The sequence below is a fragment of the Hyla sarda genome, chromosome 7 (genome assembly GCF_029499605.1).
Source record: "Hyla sarda isolate aHylSar1 chromosome 7, aHylSar1.hap1, whole genome shotgun sequence".
NCBI lineage: Eukaryota > Metazoa > Chordata > Amphibia > Anura > Hylidae > Hyla > Hyla sarda.
Genome location: NC_079195.1, coordinates 12060994 through 12081178, shown reverse-complemented (window position 1 = coordinate 12081178; position 20185 = coordinate 12060994). Strand labels below are relative to the sequence as shown.

General features: G+C 48.4%; 1 protein-coding gene across 2 annotated transcripts in view; it reads left to right on the top strand.

Annotated features, from left to right (window-relative positions):
• ATRNL1 (attractin like 1) overlaps positions 1-20185 on the top strand; it is a 638934-nt gene that overhangs the window by 194146 nt on the left and 424603 nt on the right. For both annotated transcript variants that reach the window (XM_056531006.1, XM_056531007.1), the window contains exon 16: positions 1095-1308. In XM_056531006.1, coding sequence (XP_056386981.1) covers positions 1095-1308 — 214 coding nt within the window. The remainder of the gene's footprint in view (positions 1-1094; positions 1309-20185) is intronic.

The window sequence follows — 20185 nt, the reverse complement described above, 5'->3', positions numbered from 1 at the left end:
TGGAGAGTAGTGATGTCACCTCCTATATAATATAATATAATATATATCTGGAGAGTAGTGATGTCACCTCCTATATAATATAATATATATCTGGAGAGTAGTGATGTCACCTCCTATATAATATAACTTAAAGAGGCGCTGTAATTGTGAAAAACTTTTCATATATTGCAGGACTCATTATAATATGACATTTCACAATATACACCTGTTAAAAAAAATTACATTTTCACCTGAAATTCAAGCTCAAAATAGCCGCCACTAGGGGTCGCCTGTCTTTTTGCCAGACAGACTAGTCTAGATTTTACAGCATACTGGATACCGGCCGTAAAGCATACCGGTATCCAGTATAGGAGATTTCTATTGTGTATGTAAAACTACAGATAAAGGATGCGTGGTCATGCTGGGAGCTGTAGTTTTACAACAGCTGGAGGCAACACTGCTCTAACACAGTTATTTACAAACATTGCAGCTTCAGTTGTTACTAAACTACAACTCCCAGCATGCTGAAATAGTCAAAGCTTTCTCGGACTCCTGAATGACAAAGAAGTTGATCAGACATTCAGGAGTCTGTGAAAGATGAATGAAACACATTTAACAGCTATGCTTATTAGCATCCAGCTTTACTAGGAGAAGATAAAACAGATAGAACATGTAGTCATAAAAATGCTGTACTTTTATCTAAAAAATCCTTGCACTAATTTTATAAAGATCTATTCTTATATTTATACATTTTATCCTGTTATGAATTCACCATAATGTCTTCTGATTACTGCAGGCAAGCTCCAAGTATCTTCCTCTGACACATGACACAGCATAAAACCAGAGAGGAAAGGGTTACAGAGTAGAGAGTACTGATTGGCTGACTGCACAGGCTTGCTCCTGTGAGGGAGACAGACTGACACGCCCCCTCCAGCCTGCACAATGAAAATGTAACTCACCAGCAGATAAATGCTTATATCTCTGGATATATAGGTCAGAGACACATAAACAGTATATGCGCATGATCAGGATTGGGTCCTGAGTAACAGATCACTTTTTTATTTTTTCTTGCACTATGACAGGTACGCTTTAAATCTCTCTTTTCTCGTTTCCAGAAACTCTCCCCGTGGGTTGGATTACGGAAGATCAATGTCTCCTATTGGGGCTGGGAGGACATGTGCCCCTTCACTAACACCACCCTGCAGTGGCTCCCGGGTGAGCCCAGTGACTCGGGGTTCTGTGCCTACCTGGAGAGGGCAGAGGTGGCCGGACTGAAGGCGAATCCCTGCACCGCCATGACGGACGGCCTGGTGTGTGAGAAGCCAGTAGGTGGGTAATGGAGACTAATATACAGTACAGATATACATGTGACCATGGAGAGCACTATGGGGCTGATTCAACAAAGATATACAGTTCAGGGTGATGCATTGAGGGTACAGATCTAAGCCTAGGAAGAAGTAGAGAAGGTTGTGACCACCAGCAGAAGAGTGAGTACAGCTCTGGAGTATAATACAGGATATAACTCAGGATCAGTACAGGATAAGTAATGTATGTACACAGTGATCTCACCAGCAGAATAGTGAGTACAGCTCTGGGGTATAATACAGGATATAACTCAGGATCAGTACAGGATAAGTAATGTAATGTATGTACACAGTGACCTCACCAGCAGAATAGTGAGTACAGCTCTGGAGTATAACTCAGGATCAGTACAGGATAAGTAATGTAATGTATATACACAGTGATCTCACCAGCAGAATAGTGAGTACAGCTCTGGGGTATAATACAGGATATAACTCAGGATCAGTACAGGATAAGTAATGTAATGTATGTACACAGTGATCTCACCAGCAGAATAGTGAGTACAGCTCTGGAGTATAACTCAGGATCAGTACAGGATAAGTAATGTAATGTATGTACACAGTGACCTCACCAGCAGAATAGTGAGTACAGCTCTGGAGTATAACTCAGGATCAGTACAGGATAAGTAATGTAATGTATGTACACAGTGATCTCACCAGCAGAATAGTGAGTACAGCTCTGGAGTATAATACAGGATATAACTCAGGATCAGTACAGGATAAGTAATGTAATGTATGTACACAGTGATCTCACCAGCAGAATAGTGAGTACAGCTCTGGAGTATAATACAGGATATAACTCAGGATCAGTACAGGATAAGTAATGTAATGTATGTACACAGTGACCTCACCAGCATAATAGTGAGTACAGCTCTGGAGTATAATACAGGATATAAATCAGGATCAGTACAGGATAAGTAATGTAATGTATGTACACAGTGACCTCACCAGCAGAATAGTGAGTACAGCTCTGGAATATAATACAGGATATAACTCAGGATCAGTACAGGATAAGTAATGTAATGTATGTACAAAGTGACCCCACCAGCAGAATAGTGAGTACAGCTCCGGAGTATAATACAGGATATAACTCAGGATCAGTACAGGATAAGTAATGTAATGTATGTACACAGTGACCTCACCAGCAGAATAGTGAGTACAGCTCTGGAGTATAATACAGGATATAACTCAGGATCAGTACAGGATAAGTAATGTAATGTATGTACACAGTGACCTCACCAGCAGAAGAGTGAGTACAGCTCTGGAGTATAATACAGGATATAACTCAGGATCAGTACAGGATAAGTAATGTATGTACACAGTGATCTCACCAGCAGAATAGTGAGTACAGCTCTGGGGTATAATACAGGATATAACTCAGGATCAGTACAGGATAAGTAATGTAATGTATGTACACAGTGACCTCACCAGCAGAATAGTGAGTACAGCTCTGGAGTATAACTCAGGATCAGTACAGGATAAGTAATGTAATGTATATACACAGTGATCTCACCAGCAGAATAGTGAGTACAGCTCTGGGGTATAATACAGGATATAACTCAGGATCAGTACAGGATAAGTAATGTAATGTATGTACACAGTGACCTCACCAGCAGAATAGTGAGTACAGCTCTGGAGTATAACTCAGGATCAGTACAGGATAAGTAATGTAATGTATGTACACAGTGATCTCACCAGCAGAATAGTGAGTACAGCTCTGGAGTATAATACAGGATATAACTCAGGATCAGTACAGGATAAGTAATGTAATGTATGTACACAGTGATCTCACCAGCAGAATAGTGAGTACAGCTCTGGAGTATAATACAAGATATAACTCAGGATCAGTACAGGATAAGTAATGTAATGTATGTACACAGTGATCTCACCAGCAGAATAGTGAGTGCAGCTCTGGAGTATAATACAGGATATAAATCAGGATCAGTACAGGATAAGTAATGTAATGTATGTACACAGTGACCCCACCAGCAGAATAGTGAGTACAGCTCTGGGGTATAATACAAGACATAACTCAGGATCAGTACAGGATAAGTAATGTAATGTATGTACACAGTGACCCCACCAGCAGAATAGTGAGTACAGCTCTGGAGTATAATACAGGATATAACTCAGGATCAGTACAGGATAAGTAATGTAATGTATGTACACAGTGACCTCACCAGCAGAATAGTGAGTACAGCTCTGGAGAGAGGTTGGGTGTGTCTGAGCTCCTGTTACTTCCAGACTCTTCCAGTGAAGCAGTGATTTCCATCCGCCCCTCCCCAGGTGTGTGGCAGATACCTGGGTAGAGGGTTTTCCTGCTATGGAGCCCCAGGAGGCTTCATCTTGCACTCCCCGTACCAGGCCGGCGGTGGGTGCAAAGGAAAATGCGACGGCCAGCAGCCAGGATGGGGTGAGACGATCCACCAGGGCCTATCGCCATGTGGGGCCCCCTCCCTCATCCCCAGCTGGGAGCTGCAAGGCTTCCAGAAAAAGTTCCTCTGGGAAAAGAAGCTCATCCAGGCAGAGGAGTGGAGTGAAGGCTTCTACCTCAGGCTCCTCAGAACCCCAGCAATGGGGGGTAAAGGAGCCAAGGGAATCCCTGGAGACTTTCGGATCTAGAATCCAGGCAAAGATGGCCCAATATGAGCAACTTGGGAAACAGCTGCGAGGTCTTAGAGAAGACATAAAGTTTACAACTTACCAGGCGGATACAGCAGCCAAGGGCAAGAGAGCAGCGTTCACTGCAAAGGTGAGAGCACTAAAGAAAGAGGTGGAGGAGATTGTTCAGCTGAGAGCGGACATTGTGGCTGGAGCCGGCTTCTTCAGTGAGAAGATACTTAATGAGGAGAGGTTCCCCAAAAAGGGGGTCTCCAGAGGTTCAGAAAAAGATTGTCACCAAGATGACTGCCAGAGCGAGGAGGAGGAGATGGAGGGAGGTGAGGAGGGGGATGTGAGTGAGGGGGATATGGACACGGGTTCTGTTTGTACCACCACTGTTACCCCAGACCCCCCACTTACCCTCAGTGCGGACTATATAAACCCGGCTCAGGTGGCCTTACCTCCCTCCAGTGAGGATGATGACGGCAGTGACTGCAGTGATGGCAGCAGCTCGGCAGATGGGGGTCTCCTGCGTGCTATTGTTATGCAGTAGTCCCCCACCCGTCTGGAGAACTTCACTTTTGGTGATGATTTGGGCCCAGAAGAGAAGGGGAAGAGGAAGAAAGTGAAGGGCAAGAAGAGGAAGAAGGCACAAGGAGTGAAATTTGTATTTTCTTCTTTCCAGCAACCTGGGTCGGCTGAGAAGTCAGCTCAGGGTGCTGGGTCCCCCAATCTGCCAGACCCCGTTTCTGTAGTGGAGCGGGGCCAGCATGGGGGATACAGTAGTGCACCCAAAATGGCCGCGGGTGCTATAGAAAAAAAAGGGCACCCTCCTGTGAGGGGGGAGGGTGTCCAGGCGCCAGAAAATAGCGGCAGATTCACCCGTCCGGGGGGCGGTCCCTCGGTTGAAGTGGGCGGTACAGGTCCTGGCGCTGCAGGGCACTCCCCTATGAGGGGGGGGAGTGTCTGGGCGCCGGACCTTGTTGGTTCAGGGGGCGGTCCCCTAGGTGACGTTGATGGGGCGGGAGTGCGTCTGGAGGGACAGCTCCCGCCAAGATGTACAGCATTTTGTGGGGGGGCGTGGCCACCCATGTCAGAGGCGGAGCCTATCTCTGCATCCCAGGAGAGTGGAAGGAAGAACTCTACAGCGCCAATCCTAAAACCGGCAACCCTTGTACATGAAACAAAAGACCCAGCCAGCCCAGCCTGTAATACAATGGAGAGTGTAGGCAAGAGTGAAAGTGAAAGCAAAAATGGTAATGTGCAGAATGTGAGTTATGGTAGTGTGCATGGGAGGAGTTGTGGTAGTAGTGTGGATGAGGGGGGTGCAAGTGGTGTCCAAGAGAGGGGTGCAAGTGGTGTGCAAGGGAGGGGTGCAAGTGGAGTGCAAGGGAGGGGTGCAAGTGGAGTGCAAGAGAGGGGTGCAAGCGGAGTGCAAGAGAGGGGTGCAAGTGGAGTGCAAGAGAGGGGTGCAAGTGGAGTGCAAGAGAGAGGTGCAAGTGGAGTACAAGAGAGGGGTGCAAGTGGAGTGCAAGAGAGGAGTGCAAATGGGGTGCAAGAGAGGGGTGCTAGCGAAATTCAGGTGAGGAGTGGTAGTGGAATGGCAGAGAGAGGTTTGGTGGCTGACACCTCTGTTAAGAATAAGGGTCCTGGTTTGGTTTCTGGTTCGACTGCCCCCCCGGTAGTGGCTGCTTCTCCCAGAAGCTATGCCAGCGTCACTGCCGGGGGATCAGGGGGATCCCCATCTCCATCTGGCTCTGGGGGTCACTTGCATTAGCGCCTCCTGGAGGCTCTACGTAGGGGAGACAGGTCAATCCATGTAGAGGGGAGGGGTGAGGTTGACCTGTCTTTTTGGATAGAAAGACACGGCTTAGGCGCCTTCCGAGAACAAAACGGGGAGGTGGTCTGGTCCCTTCCGACATCCGGGCAGGAAAGTGGCCGTAGGAATGTGGTCCGTTTAGTGTGGAGGGGCGAAGATGCGTGTCCGCCTCGGGGTAAGGTGGTTGAGCTCCTCCTCCGGATGGAATTCAGGGCAAATGACATCTTTGCCCTGATCCACCCCTACGGTACTTCCGAGTTTGATATCAGCTTCGTTCGGCCAGAGGGTTTGGAACTCTTCTGGTCGAACTATGAGGTGGTGAAAAGCGAGCCCGGCTGGCGGGATTTTGCCGTAAAGGCGATATCCCGTCAGAATTTGGTCAAGAAAGTGACCGTTTTGACACGTAACGAATCACTTTCATGCTATGATATCATGACCTGGCTCAGCAGATATGGTGATGTGACGGACATGCCGAAAAAGAACTACGACGAACATGGGATCTGGTCTGGGGCCTGGACGTTTTCCGTCAAACTGAAGCGTTCGGGGAGCACTGTTGCCCACATCCCATCAGCTGCTTTTCTTGGGAGAGACAGAATCCAAATTTTCTACCAGGGGCAGCCCAAGGTCTGTCACAGGTGTGGCAGCCCCACTCACTTTAGCGCAGCCTGTACAGTGCAGGTCTGTGCTCTGTGTGGTGGGGTAGGTCATCTTGCCGCATCCTGTAGGCAGATCAGGTGTCATCTGTGTGGTGTCTTAGGACACCCTTTCAGCCGTTGTCCTAGCGCCTTTGCCCGTGCGACGGTCACCTTGGCTGGGGAGAGCAGTAATGTTGCCTCAGCTGGGGAGGGCACGAGTGCGGGTGAAGGTGCAACAGGGTCAGTGAGGAGGAAAAGTCCCGCCAAGCTGAGGCGGGAGGCTAGTCGGAGAAGGAGCAGGGAACTGGAGAGTTCCCATGTGGCAGGGGTAGCTTCTGGCCCTGCTCCAGAGGTTAGTCCTGAAACTGCTGAGGCCCTGGGGGAGAATGTGCTGGATGAGGAAATGGGGAGAATCTGTAAAGAAGAGGGCAGCAAGGCCGATCTTTCCGATTCCTCCCACTGTGAAAGTGTGGATGAGGAGGGTGAAGAGAGGCCAAAAAAGAAGGGCAGTAAAGGGAGAAAGAAGAGGTCGGAGCCCTCTAGTCCCCGTGCTACGGACCAGGTCCCAAGCGGAAGCTTACCTGCCCCCCCTCTGATTGATCTGTCTAACCGGTACTCTGTACTCGATGCCATCTCCTCCCCCTCCTTGGAGGGGGGGGGTCGAGGATGGGGTGCCTGAAGTGGGGGAGCCTCCAGGGGGAACTGGGCCCTGTCCTGATGGGGCTGTTTCCTCAGGGGATGGGGCCAAACCAGAGCCAGGCGGAGATGGGGATTCAAAAATGGACCAGTCAGAGTCTAAAAAGAGGTCCAAAGGGAAAGAAGCCTCCTCATCTGGGGGGGGTGAGGGGGTGAAAAAAAAACAGAAATGAGGGGTTAGGGCCGTCTAACTCAATCACCCATGATGGCGGCACTCACCCCATTGACGCTGGCATCTATTAACTGTGCCAGCATAAAGTCGGATACGGCTAGATTCGCAGCCTTTGATTTTCTCGGCCGTGTTGAAGCCGATATTTTGTATCTGCAGGAGACCAGGTTGTCAGATCTAGCCTCCCTGGTAAAAGCCAGGAGAGAGTGGAGGCGCGGGCCCTCCCACTGGTCTCTTGCGGCTGAGCCGTATAGTGGGGTGGCGGTCCTTTTTACCGCTCCGGTTGAATGCAGACGGGTTATTGAGTTAGAAATGGGGAGGTGCCTGATCTTAGATGTCCTCATGAAGGGACAGGAGCTCCGGCTCATTAACATCTACGCCCCACAAACCAAGTGGGGCCGCAAAGATCTCTTTATGAGGATCAAGCCCTTCCTTTTTACTAGCCGGCAAGTGATCTTTGGAGGGGACTTCAATACTGTCACAAGGTCCCAAGATAGGAGAGGTTCCAATGGTCCGCTGGCTTACGACAGCATAGCTCTCAATAATATAGTTAGGGAAGCTCGCCTAGAGGACGCCCACATCCGGAGCCCCTCAGGCCACGCGGGTTTCACCTATCATCGAGGTAGCTGCAGGTCTAGGATAGACAGGTTTTATTTAAAGGAGGAAGCCGTCTCTTCCGCAGTGTCCGTGGTTGAGGTGGAGTTCTCCGATCACTGTATGATTTTGTTTTCCTTGAATGTTTCAGAGACCCCCCGGATGGGTAAAGGTTATTGGAAGCTGAATTCGTCCCTCCTGGAGGAAGCGGAGGTAAGACAGTCTTTTGAGGATTTTCTTCAGAGTCAGGTACCTTTACTGGACCTTTGTAGTAGTAAGTCAGAGTGGTGGGAGATATTCAAGAAGCGGGTTGCGGGGTTCTTCCGCCAGCTCTCGAGCCTCAGGTCCCTGAACAGGTATCGCTTGTATCAGGGTCTGAGGAGGAAACTCGAGTTTCTCGTCTCGACTGGAGGTAGCCGGGAGGATATCTCCAGAGTGAAGTCCTTGCTGATGAGGTGTCAGTACGATAGGCACGCATCTTTGGTTTTTGAGAGGGATTTTGGGAAGTACCGCTCGCCCGACCCTTACAGAAACTGCAAGATGTCAGTGAGTAGTAAAATCATCTCAGGACTGATTGATAGTACGGGATCTCTGAATCGGTCCAGATCAGGGATCCTGGAGGTCGTCAGATCCTTCTACTTGCACCTCTTGGGGAGGAAGGATCTAGATCGGGACAAGATGTCGGCTTTCCTGGCTGAAACCATTCCTGAGCCAGGGGTAGACCCCTCTCTTGGCGTTTTGGCAGAAGAAATTAAGGAAGAGGAAGTGAGACTGGCGATCGAGGGGCTTGCCCCCAAGAAGTCGCCAGGTCCGGATGGCTTAACATCCGAGTGGTACAAGACCTTTAAGGAGTCTTTAGCTCCCCTCTTGACTGTGGTATTCAATGAGTGTCTCTCCTCGGGCACTCTGCCTAGGTCAATGAGGAGGTCAGCCCTGATTCTTCTCTCAAAGGGTAAAGATCCTAGCCGGATTGAGAATTGGAGGCCCATAGCTCTTCTCAATACGGACAGGAAGCTTCTGGCCAAGATACTGTTTAATCGGTTGGTGGAGTTTGCTCCTTTCGGGGGCCCAGCACTGCTCTGTTCCAGGCCGAAGCACCTTAAGTGCTGTTCTCGGTGTCCGGGAGGCAGTGGAGCAGAGTAGTGCAGGTCTCTGGAAGGGGTACTTGCTGTCCCTGGATCAGGCCAAAGCATTTGATCGGGTGAACCACGAGTACCTATGGTCCGTCCTCCTGAGATATGGCTTACCGTGTGCTTTTATTAATTGGCTTAAGACCTTATATGCAGGGGCAGAGAGTTTCCCGCTGGTGAACGGGTGGTCTGGCCGCTCTTTTGAGGTGGGGTCCGGAGTCCGTCAGGGTTGTCCTTTGAGCCCGCTTTTATACGTGTTCGCAATTGATCCCTTCGTCCGGAGGGTAGATTGTGGGCCGTTGGCGGGAGTCGGGATGAGTCTGGCGGAGCTGGATGTCGCCCAGAGAGTGGTGGCGTACGCTGATGATGTCACCATTTTCGTGTCCTCGAGAGAGGAGGTCGATGTGGTGATGTCGGAGGTGGAACGCTACTCGGAGGCATCCTGGTCTAAGATCAACCGGGATAAGTGTGAAAGTCTCTGGCTGGGAGGGGGAGATCCCACTTTTGATCTCCCGGACACCCTCCCAGGGCCCCAAGACTCAGCAAAAATTCTGGGCATCACATTCGGCCCAGGATGATTATCCCACCAAAAACTGGGACAGTAAGCTACAGGATGCCACTCATAGGGTGGATCAGTGGAAGGGTTGGTCTATGACCCTCAGGGAAAGGGTACACCTGATCAAATCGTACCTGCTCCCCTTGTTTATCTATCTGGGCAGTGTATGTATCTTGCCAGAGGCTTACACACTAGGATCTACAGCCTGTTTTTCCAACTGTTATGGGGGAACAGGATGAACCTAGTCAAGAGGGAGGTTACGTACCGCACAAGGAGACTAGGGGGTTTATCTATGGTAAACCCTGTGGTGTTCTTAACAAACACCTTCTTGAAAGCCAACATCTCAAACCTCTGGTCAGAGAGGGCTCCTCCATGGGTACTCTCCTGCAGGGAATGGTTTCGGCCTTTCTTCCAGGAATGGGAGACAGGAGGGCAAGTGAAGGACCTCCGTACACCCCATGGATATCTTCCGGCTTACGCTACCCCGACTCTGAAGGCGATACGTCGGTGGGGTCTGGGAGTGTGGGAGATCAGGACCCAGTCAAGGCAGTTCCTTGACAAACGGGTTCTGTTGACCCACTTCCAGAAGCCTCTGGCGCTCAGGGACTGCCCAGGTCGGGATCTGAGGGTGGGGTTGTATCTCTTAAATATGAAAAGGATCCCCCAGAAGTTTTGGGACTTGGCCTGGCGCTGCTTTCAGGGGAAGCTGTATGTGAGGGACAATTTGAAGTGTAGGAGATCTGATGACCGGGGATGTCCCCGAGAAGAGTGCGGGGACATGCTGGAAAGCATGGACCATTTCCTGCTTCATTGTCCCTTTAATATAAGGGTCTACAACCGGGTGGGCGCTTCCATCGGCTGGAGTCAACTTGCCGGCCTTACCTATCCAGAGTGGGCTTATGGGGCATTCAGGAACCTGGGTGGCCGAGATCGGGGCACTTTGTTTTTAGTCAGCTTAGTGGTTAGGTACTACACGTGGAATGCACGGTGTTTAGTGTCTAATCAGCACAAAGTCCTCTCCGAGGTGGAGGTCTGTAGGAACATCACCGGTGACCTCGGGAAGATCAGTTCTTTGGAGTATGGCAGTCTTGGTACCAGTAGGGCTTCTCTCCTATGGAGAGGGTTTTCTTTTGATGTGCCCTAGGTACTAGACCTTTTGGGTAGAGTACCCTTGTTTTTGTTAGGGACAGTGATGCAGGGACAGGGTTAGGGTGATAGTAGGGTCAGTTTATCTTTAGGGATATTGGTAGGGAGAGAGGTAGGGTGCAGTTAGGGAAAGAATATACATTTTGTATGTATCAGGATTGCCATCCTTCTTCCTGGTGGTGGGCTAATGCATGTGCACCCTAGCTTTTTGTTTTGTTTTCAGATGCTATGGTTATGAAGGGCTTACAGGCACCGAACTTGGGCCTAAAGTTGGTTGTATTGTTTGCTTATGTATGTTAAAGCTAGTTATGGTTAAGTTGGTTGGGAGGAGTTCTAGGTTGGGAGGGTATATTTGTGGGTGGTGGTGGTCTTTTCTTTTGGTGGACCTGACATGGGTCAGTTGTGGACTGGACATTGAGGACTATGAACTGTATGGAAAAAAACTCTGACCCATGTACAGGAGGGAGGGTGGTGTGCGTGAAGGGTCAGTTTAGTGTAGAATGTTCTTTTATATTTGTAGGTGTGTTTTCTGTTTATTTATAGGTGTATATAGTTTGTGTATAGTAGTGTATATAGTTAGTTATGTATATAGTATGTATAATGTATGTTATATTATTATAAAATGTATTTTTTTTTATTTTTTATTTTTTTAAGTATATAGTATTTATAGTAGAGATAGACATGGCAGTCGAACCAGTTTTGTTTTTGTAGTAATGTTTCTTTAGTATCCTGTTGTGGATTTATTTTCTTTGGTTTATATATGTAGTATGTAGTAAAGATGTGTGTAAGCATGTGTGTATTGTGTTTTCTGTGATATTTTCCCGAGTTTGGGTATTTTGAGTTGAATTTAATTTATTTATTTATTTATTTATTTTTGGTTTCTTGGTTAAATGTAGTTAATATATGGATATATATGTGTGCATGTGTGAGTGTGGTATAGTGTTATTATTATTTTATTAATATTATTATTTAAAAAAAAAAAAAAAAAACATGGTGTGCAGTGTGAGTGCTTGTTGTGTTTTCTATGTATGATTTTTCCCGAGTTTGGGTGTTTTGAGTTAAAGCGAAATAGTGCTATTTTTATGTTTCTTCTGAGTGTGTTGTTTGGCTATGAAAGGTGTAGTTATAATATTTCTAGTTCTAGTAGGAAAGCTGGGCTGGCCGGTTAGGCAGGATTTTTGTTCTTTTATTTAAATGTAAAGTTTGGGTTTATGTTATTTCATGTTGTTTTTTTGTTATGGCAAAGTTGTGCTGGTTTATGTTTTGTTAGGATATAACTCTGGATCAGTACAGGATAAGTAATGTAATGTATGTACACAGTGACCTCACCAGCAGAATAGTGAGTGCAGCTCTGGAGTATAATACAGGATATAACTCAGGATCAGTACAGGATAAGTAATGTAATGTATGTACACAGTGACCTCACCAGCAGAATAGTGAGTACAGCTCTGAAGTATAACTCAGGATCAGTACAGGATAAGTAATGTAATGTATGTACACAGTGATCTCACCAGCAGAATAGTGAGTACAGCTCTGGAGTATAATACAGGATATAACTCAGGATCAGTACAGGATAAGTAATGTAATGTATGTACACAGTGATCCCACCAGCAGAATAGTGAGTACAGCTCTGGAGTATAATACAGGATATAAATCGAGATTTTCCTAGCTAACGTGACGGAAAATATGAGTTATATGAAGACAGGAGGCGAGTATCTTGCATTAATCTTTCTTTAATTAATGCCCATAGCAGAAAAATCTTTATACAAACGTATTTAATAAAATCTTTTTTTAAAAACTACATATCCCAGCAGTCCCCTGTAAACTCCTCCTCCTATCCCAGCATGCTGGCTGCTATATAAGGGACTGCTTGAAGATCCTCTTCCTCTTTCTTTATGCGAATTGCATGACCGTCACCAGAACCACGGAACGCCGGAATCCGGGACAGCTCCTCCTTGGTAACTCCGAACCTCCGGCCAACAGGACCGAAAACCGGGAACGAAACTGTTAAGGAACAATTGCAACAGAACATATCAGGCTGCACCGAAACACCGCTGTCTTCGTCTTCTCCTTTCAATACCCTGGAAGGAAAACAAAAACACCATAACAGGGAGGGTAGGGAGGGAAGATACTCGCCTCCTGTCTTCATATAACTCATATTTTCCGTCACGTTAGCTAGGAAAATCTCGATTTATATATCAGACAGGAGGCTCATATCTTGCAAGTTTAAAGCTAACAGTGCTTACATACAGAAATAATAACAAATATGTCATAGAACAGACACAGAGACGTGTGTTTGAGGTCTAAAATAAAACTGCCGAAAAGTCGTCTCGGACGACCAATCAGCGGCCAATAGAAGATCCGAAAGTGAACCTCCTGAAGTGACCACCTTGGTGGCCATAGCCCCTCTAGAAGAGTGGGCACCAAAAAGAGAGATATCGATCCCAGCCATTTCCATGGCCGACCTCACCCACCTGGCCAAAGTGGCCGAGGATACCGGAAGATGAGGTTTGACATATGATATCAACAACTGATTGTAAGATTCAGATCTCAAAGTCACGGTCCGCGACTCATACGATTGTAGACAGCGTACTACACACAGACGTGGGTGATCAGGAAAAAAGGGATAGAAGACGGATTGAAGTCCCGTCTTAGTCCTACGAACCACCGAAAACCGTACCCCTTCCGGCGAAAATTGTCGCCTGGAAATATCCAGCGCCTTTACATCCGACACCCGTTTTATGGATACTAAACATAACAGTGTAGTAAGCTTGATGGATAGCAACTTTAAAGCGAGTGCGTCATTATCCTCCCAGGAGGAAAATAAATCCAACACAAGGGAGACATCCCAAGTAGACTGGTACCTAGGACGGGGAGGACGTTTAAATCTTACGCCTCGTAAGAGTCTACATACCAAAGGATGTTTGCCCACCGGTAACGCGTCCACCGGGCAATGATACGCCGATATGGCGGATCTGTAGACGTTTAGTGAACTGTAGGATTTCCCAGACTCAAAAGAGTCTGCTAAATAATTCACTATCACTGAAACAGGTGCATGAACGGCATCAACTTGCCGTCTATCACACCAACGAACCCACAATGCCCAGGCTGATCGATATGCCGATCTAGTCCCTGGGGCCCAGGCCAAGGCAAGGAGGTCTCTAGCCGATTGCGAAAGGTCACCACCGGCATCCGGGACCCCGAAACCAACCACGCGAGGAGTGGAAGGTTGCCCTCCAATATCAGGGGATGAGGACCCTTGGTTGGGTTCGTGAGAAGGTGAGGCGAGTGAGGAATCAAACGAGGATAGTCGATCGCCATCCCTAAAAGAAGGGGGGACCATGGTTGCGTTGGCCACCAAGGGGTGACCAACACCACCGTCGCCTTCTGACTCAGTACTTGGAGAAGAACTCTGGTTATCATATTGAATGGGGGAAACGCATAGTGCGTCCCCAATTCCCATATCTGACGGAATGCAACCACTGCGGATGCTTCCGGATCCGGCCTCCAGCTGTAAAAGCGAGGCAGTTGTCGATTGAGCCGGGATGCGAAGAGGTCCGTGTGTAACGGACCCCAAAGAGACCTCAAAGTCTGAAAAATAGATCGTTCCAACGTCCAATCGCTGGAATCCTTCAAATAGCGAGAATTCCAATCTGCTACGATGTTGGACACACCAGGAAGGTATTCTGCAATCGGGATGATGTCCCGGGATAAACAGAAATGCCAGAACGTGGACGCGATGTCCGCCAGCACTCTGGACCTCGTACCTCCCAGGCGGTTGACATATTGAACCGCCGCCACATTGTCCATGCGTACAAGTACGCAACAATTGGAATGGTGAGGGAGAAAGCTCCTGATAGCGAAGAATGCTGCCAAGAGTTCCAAGGCATTGATGTGGAGAGAAGACTCCTCTGCGGACCATCTCCCTCCTGTGGTGTCTTGCCCGCAGCGAGCTCCCCAACCGTGGCGGCTCGCATCGGACTCTATTATGACGTCCGGGCAGGCATTGAAGATAGTCCTGCCGTTCCATTCGACAGCGTGTCGAAGCCACCACTGCAATTCCTCTACAACTTCCGGACCGATGGTAACTTCGTCCGCATAGCGAAGACCCCGGCGAAGGTGAAGAGCTTTGAGCCGCTGAAGGGCCCGATAGTGAAGAGGGGCCGGAAAAATCGCTTGAATAGAGGCCGATAATAGGCCCACAATGCGTGCAATCACCCTCAGTGATACTCGACCTTTGCGCAAAGTCGCTCTGATTTCCTTGCGAATCAAAGCCAACTTGGATGTTGGTAACATCAAGATGGCTCGTTGGGTATCCACTAGGAAACCCAGGAACTCCATCTTCTGCGCGGGAGACAGAACCGATTTTTTGTGATTGATGAGGAATCCCAATTCCTCCATCAACGAAAGGGCCCATTGGCTGTGAGTCACAGCCTGTGCCCTGGACCGGGCCATGATTAGTAGATCGTCCAAGTAAATAATAAGTCGTACCCCCCTGCTCCGAAGAGCCGCTATCACCGGTTTCAGTAACTTGGTGAAACACCAGGGGGCCGATGACAATCCGAATGGAAGGCAGGTGAACTGCCACATTCGGTCCCTCCATAGGAATCGTAGGAATCTTTGAGAGGTGTGATGAATGGGGACGGTAAGATATGCGTCCTTCAGATCGATTTTTACTAACCAGTCTCCTGGCCAGAGTAGGTCGCGTAACAGATGGATCCCTTCCATCTTGAAGTGACGGTAAGTCACGTGTTGATTCAAACCTCTCAGATTTATCACCGGGCGGTAACCGCCATCTTTCTTCTTGACCAAGAAGATGTTGCTGACAAATCCGGGGGAGAATGGGTCTACTTCTTGTACTGCTTGTTTTGACAAGAGCTCCTGGAGCTCGTTGTCTATGAGCGCTACGTTCTGCGCGGAGAATCGTATGGGTTGAGGTATAACATTCAACTCGGGAAGAGATTGGAATTCTATCCGGTAGCCAGCCACCGTATTGAGGATCCAAACGTCTGCTGTAATCGTGGACCAGACGTGGAAAAAATATCTTAGTCTGCCCCCCACCAATGTGTATGGAATTGAAAAGGTACTCACCGGTCGGTGGGCGAGATCTGGGGAATCCGCGACCTCCACGTCCTCTCCATGGTCGCCCTCGAGGGGGAAAGAAAGGGGCCGGTTGGACCACGGGCAGAGCATATTGTGGTTGAGCAGGAGCAAATTGTTGCTGTGCCGGTCTAATGTAGGGCCTATATGGGGCATTGCGGCCGGCAGATCGGCCTCTGCTTCTACCGGCCTTGCCGAAAACCTTACCAGGTTGGCCCGTCTTTTTTAGAGAATTTTGCGCCTTATCTAGGCTGGAAAACAGGCTGACAAATTTGTTAATATTTTTAATGAGGTCATCTCCAAATAAGAGACCTTCAGCGGAGGGACCCGGCTCATTCTCCGCTAAGTGGGAGAGCTGCGGCTCCAGTTTCATCAGGATGGACCGTCTCCGTTCAGTAGAACAGGCCGTGTTCGCACTGCCCAGCATGCATATAGCACGTTGGGCCCAGCCTCTCAGTTGCTCTAGGTCTACTGGTTGGGCGGTGGATGCCGCTTGCTCTGAAAGATTTAATATCTTTGTGAGCGGGCCGAGAAGATCAAGAATGCGGTCTTGGATCAACTTAAATGATCTCTCAATCCCCTTCTTTGAATACTTTCCTGATCGTGTCAGGTACTTGAGGAGAACCGGATCTATCTCCGGCGTGACCGCAATCTTCTTGGTTACACAGGGTCTGGGGCACTCAGCCCTCAATTTGTTACGGTTCGTGCGGTCCAAAGCCCGTCTAGTCCAATATTCTACATATTGTGCTACGTGTGGTAGCGGTGCCCAGTCTCCGGAGCGTGGGTGTGTGATCGCATCCGGGCTGAAAAGAGGTTGGCCCAGAGAATCTAGGATCGCCTCATTTGGCGTCTCTGGTTCGGCATCAGGATAATCAGCCGTAAACCCCGCATCTTCCTCATCAGAATCAGAGCCTGTGGCCTCAGCCACATCAGACTCGCCGGACGACTCGTCGGTAGATGTGACATATGAGTCCGGTTTCGTCCGCCGGGCGGACTTCTGCCCCTTACAAGTTTTCTCCTTGGGGCCCAAGGGTCGAGAATGTACATTAGGATGCGGGGTGCGACAGACCGGTTCAGGTTCTGTCTGGGGCACATTGTAAGCTTCCCCTGCCGGGGAGTCGGAATGTCCAGAGACATGTTTTCTTTTATGTGAGACCTTACCCCTCACGGGCACCTCTCTAGAGGTAGAGGCTAAAGGATTATCACAACTCATATTTGCAGCCAGAGCTGCCTGAATGGACTTGTTAATCAAGTCCTGTATTTGGGTCGCAGACATGATCTGAGAAGCCTCAATCTCTATGCCATCATTAGTCTGGCCAGGCAGAGTAGAGAGAGGGACTGAGGGTTTTTCACCAGCCATGATAGACAGAGTGACTGTAAAATAATAGTAGTTCTGTTTATAGGAGCTAATGTTACTAGCTATTATTAATAATAAACTACCTGAAGGTACTAAAACTGGGACCGGACCTATAATGCTGGCGCTCCTCTCACCGCTCGCACAACACTGGCGACTGGGAGAGGAGGAGGGATCCAGCAACCAGCGCTTACAGCCGTAATCTCGCGAGACTACGGCTGTAAGACCTGTGATAGGTCGCACGGAATCCCGGAAGGCGTGTCGCAGGGTGCGCGTCACCCGGACACGCCCCCTGAAATCGCGAAGCCCGCGAAGGTGTCGAGCGGCGGGAAGAAGGTAAGAAAACGGCGCGAATAGAAAGTAAGATGGCGCCTATAGAGGGACAATACTAATAGAGGCAAATACAAAGATATGACAGGAATCGCTGCTAGAGGTAGCGAAAGCTTAGAAAATACAGAGTATGAAGAAAAACTAGGTATCAAGAGAAAAATAGGTATAAATATAAATATATATACCCCGAAAAATTAGTAATATTAGAACAACAGAGAAAATAACAGCCGGAGTATACAGGGCATAATCCTAGATACCCTGAATACACCCGGAATCACAATTAATACACATTAATATACAATGAATACACAGAGAATATACTTAACTTGCTGCCATGAGCAGAAAGAAAGAGGAAGAGGATCTTCAAGCAGTCCCTTATATAGCAGCCAGCATGCTGGGATAGGAGGAGGAGTTCACAGGGGACTGCTGGGATATGTAGTTTTTTAAAAAAGATTTTATTAAATACGTTTGTATAAAGATTTTTCTGCTATGGGCATTAATTAAAGAAAGATTAATGCAAGATATGAGCCTCCTGTCTGATATATAACTCAGGATCAGTACAGGATAAGTAATTGTCACGATTCGGCTTCCAGGTAGTGGATCCTCTGTGTCAGCGAGGGATTGGCGTGGACCGTGCTAGTGGACCGGTTCTAAGAGGCTACTGGTGTTCACCAGAGCCCGCCGCAAAGCGGGATGGTCTTGCTGCGGCAGTAGCAACCAGGTCGTATCCACTAGCAACGGCTCACCCTCGCTGACTACTGAGAAGGCGTGGGACAGAAGGACTAGGCAGAGGCAAGGTCAGACGTAGCAGAAGGTCGGGGCAGGCGGCAAGGTTCGTAGTCAAGATGGATAGCAGAAGTTCAGGTAACACAGGCTTTGGACACACTAAACGCTTTCACTGGCACAAGGCAACAAGATCCGGCCAGGGAGTGCAGGGGCAGTGAGCAGATATAGTCTGGGAGCAGGTGGAAGCCAATTAAGCTAATTGGGCCAGGCACCAATCATTGGTGCACTGGCCCTTTAAGTCTCAGAGAGCTGGCGCGCGCGCGCCCAAGAGAGCGGAGCCGCGCGCGCCAGCACATGACAGCAGGGGACCGGGACGGGTAAGTGACCTGGGATGCGATTCGCGAGCGGGCGCGTCCCGCTGTGCCAATCGCATCCCCGACGGCCATGACAGTGCAGCGCTCCCGGTCAGCGGGACTGACCGGGGCGCTGCGGGGAGAGAGACGCCGTGAGCGCTCCGGGGAGGAGCGGGGACCCGGAGCGCTAGGCGTAACAGTAATGTATGTACACAGTGACCTCACCAGCAGAATAGTGAGTACAGCTCTGAAGTATAATACAGGATATAACTCAGGATCAGTACAGGATCAGTAATGTAATGTATGTACACAGTGACCTCACCAGCAGAATAGTGAGTACAGCTCTGGAGTATAATACAGGATATAAATCTAGATTTTCCTAGCTTGTGACGGAAAATATTAGTTATATGAAGACAGGAGGCTCGTATCTTGCATTAAATCTTTCTTTTTAATGCTCATAGCAGAATATTTTAAAACCATTCAAAACTCAAATTCCAAAGAAAAAACTTTAGAACTACATCTCCCAGCAGCCCTTGTGTCTCTCTTCACCCCTCCTAGCCCGACTGGCTCATATATAAAGGGCTGTCTGGAACCACTCCTCCTCTTTCTTTATGCAGTTGTCAGCACGGCGGGTGTCATCGTGAAGTACAGGAACAAATCCGACTTGTGGTCGTCTACACACATGGTCAACAGGACCGCAGGAACCTGAGCAAACAGGAACAAATCTCATGAACAAGAGAACCGGATTATATCAGCCTCCATAGAGCAGATGAACGCAGTTCACTTCAATAACCTGGAAAAAAGAAAAACAACAAACACCGTGATAGGGTGGGTCGGGAGGGAAGATACTCGCCTCCTGTCTTCATATAACTAATATTTTCCGTCACAAGCTAGGAAAATTTAGATTTATATATCAGACAGGAGGCTCGTATATTGCAAGTTCAAAGCTGAAAACAATGATAGATAGAAATATACTACAAAACTGACATAGAGACATGTTCCTCTGGACGGAAATAAAATTGCCGGAACGTCGTCTGAGACGACCAATCAGCAGCCATAAGAAGATCCGACAGAGAACCACCAGACACTACTACTTTAGTAGCCATAGCCCCTCTGGAAGAATGGGCGCCAAACAGGGATACATCAATCCCTGCCATTTCCATAGCTAACCGCACCGCACCGGGCTAAAGTGGCTGAAGTGACCGGGAGGTGTGGTTGAACATAAGAAATAAGCAATTGATTAGGGTTAGAAGAACGAAGAGGTGCTGTCCTAGACTCATATGCCTGGAGGCAACGAACCACACAAAGTTTGGGATGCGCTGGAAAGTATGGATAGAATACGGACTGAAGACCTGTCTTAGTCCTGTGCACCACGGAAAACTGAACACCACCCGGCGAGAACTGTCGTCGAGTGATATCCAAAGCTCTAACATCAGATACCCTCTTTATAGAGACCAGACATAAGAGGACCGTCAACTTCACAGAGAGAACCTTCAGGGAAAGATCATTGTTGTCTTCCCAAGAGGAGAACATATCCAAAACACGGGAAACATCCCACGTAGAACTATATTTAGGTCGAGGAGGACGTTTACATTTTATTCCACGCAGAAGCCTGCAGACTAAAGGATGCTTGCCC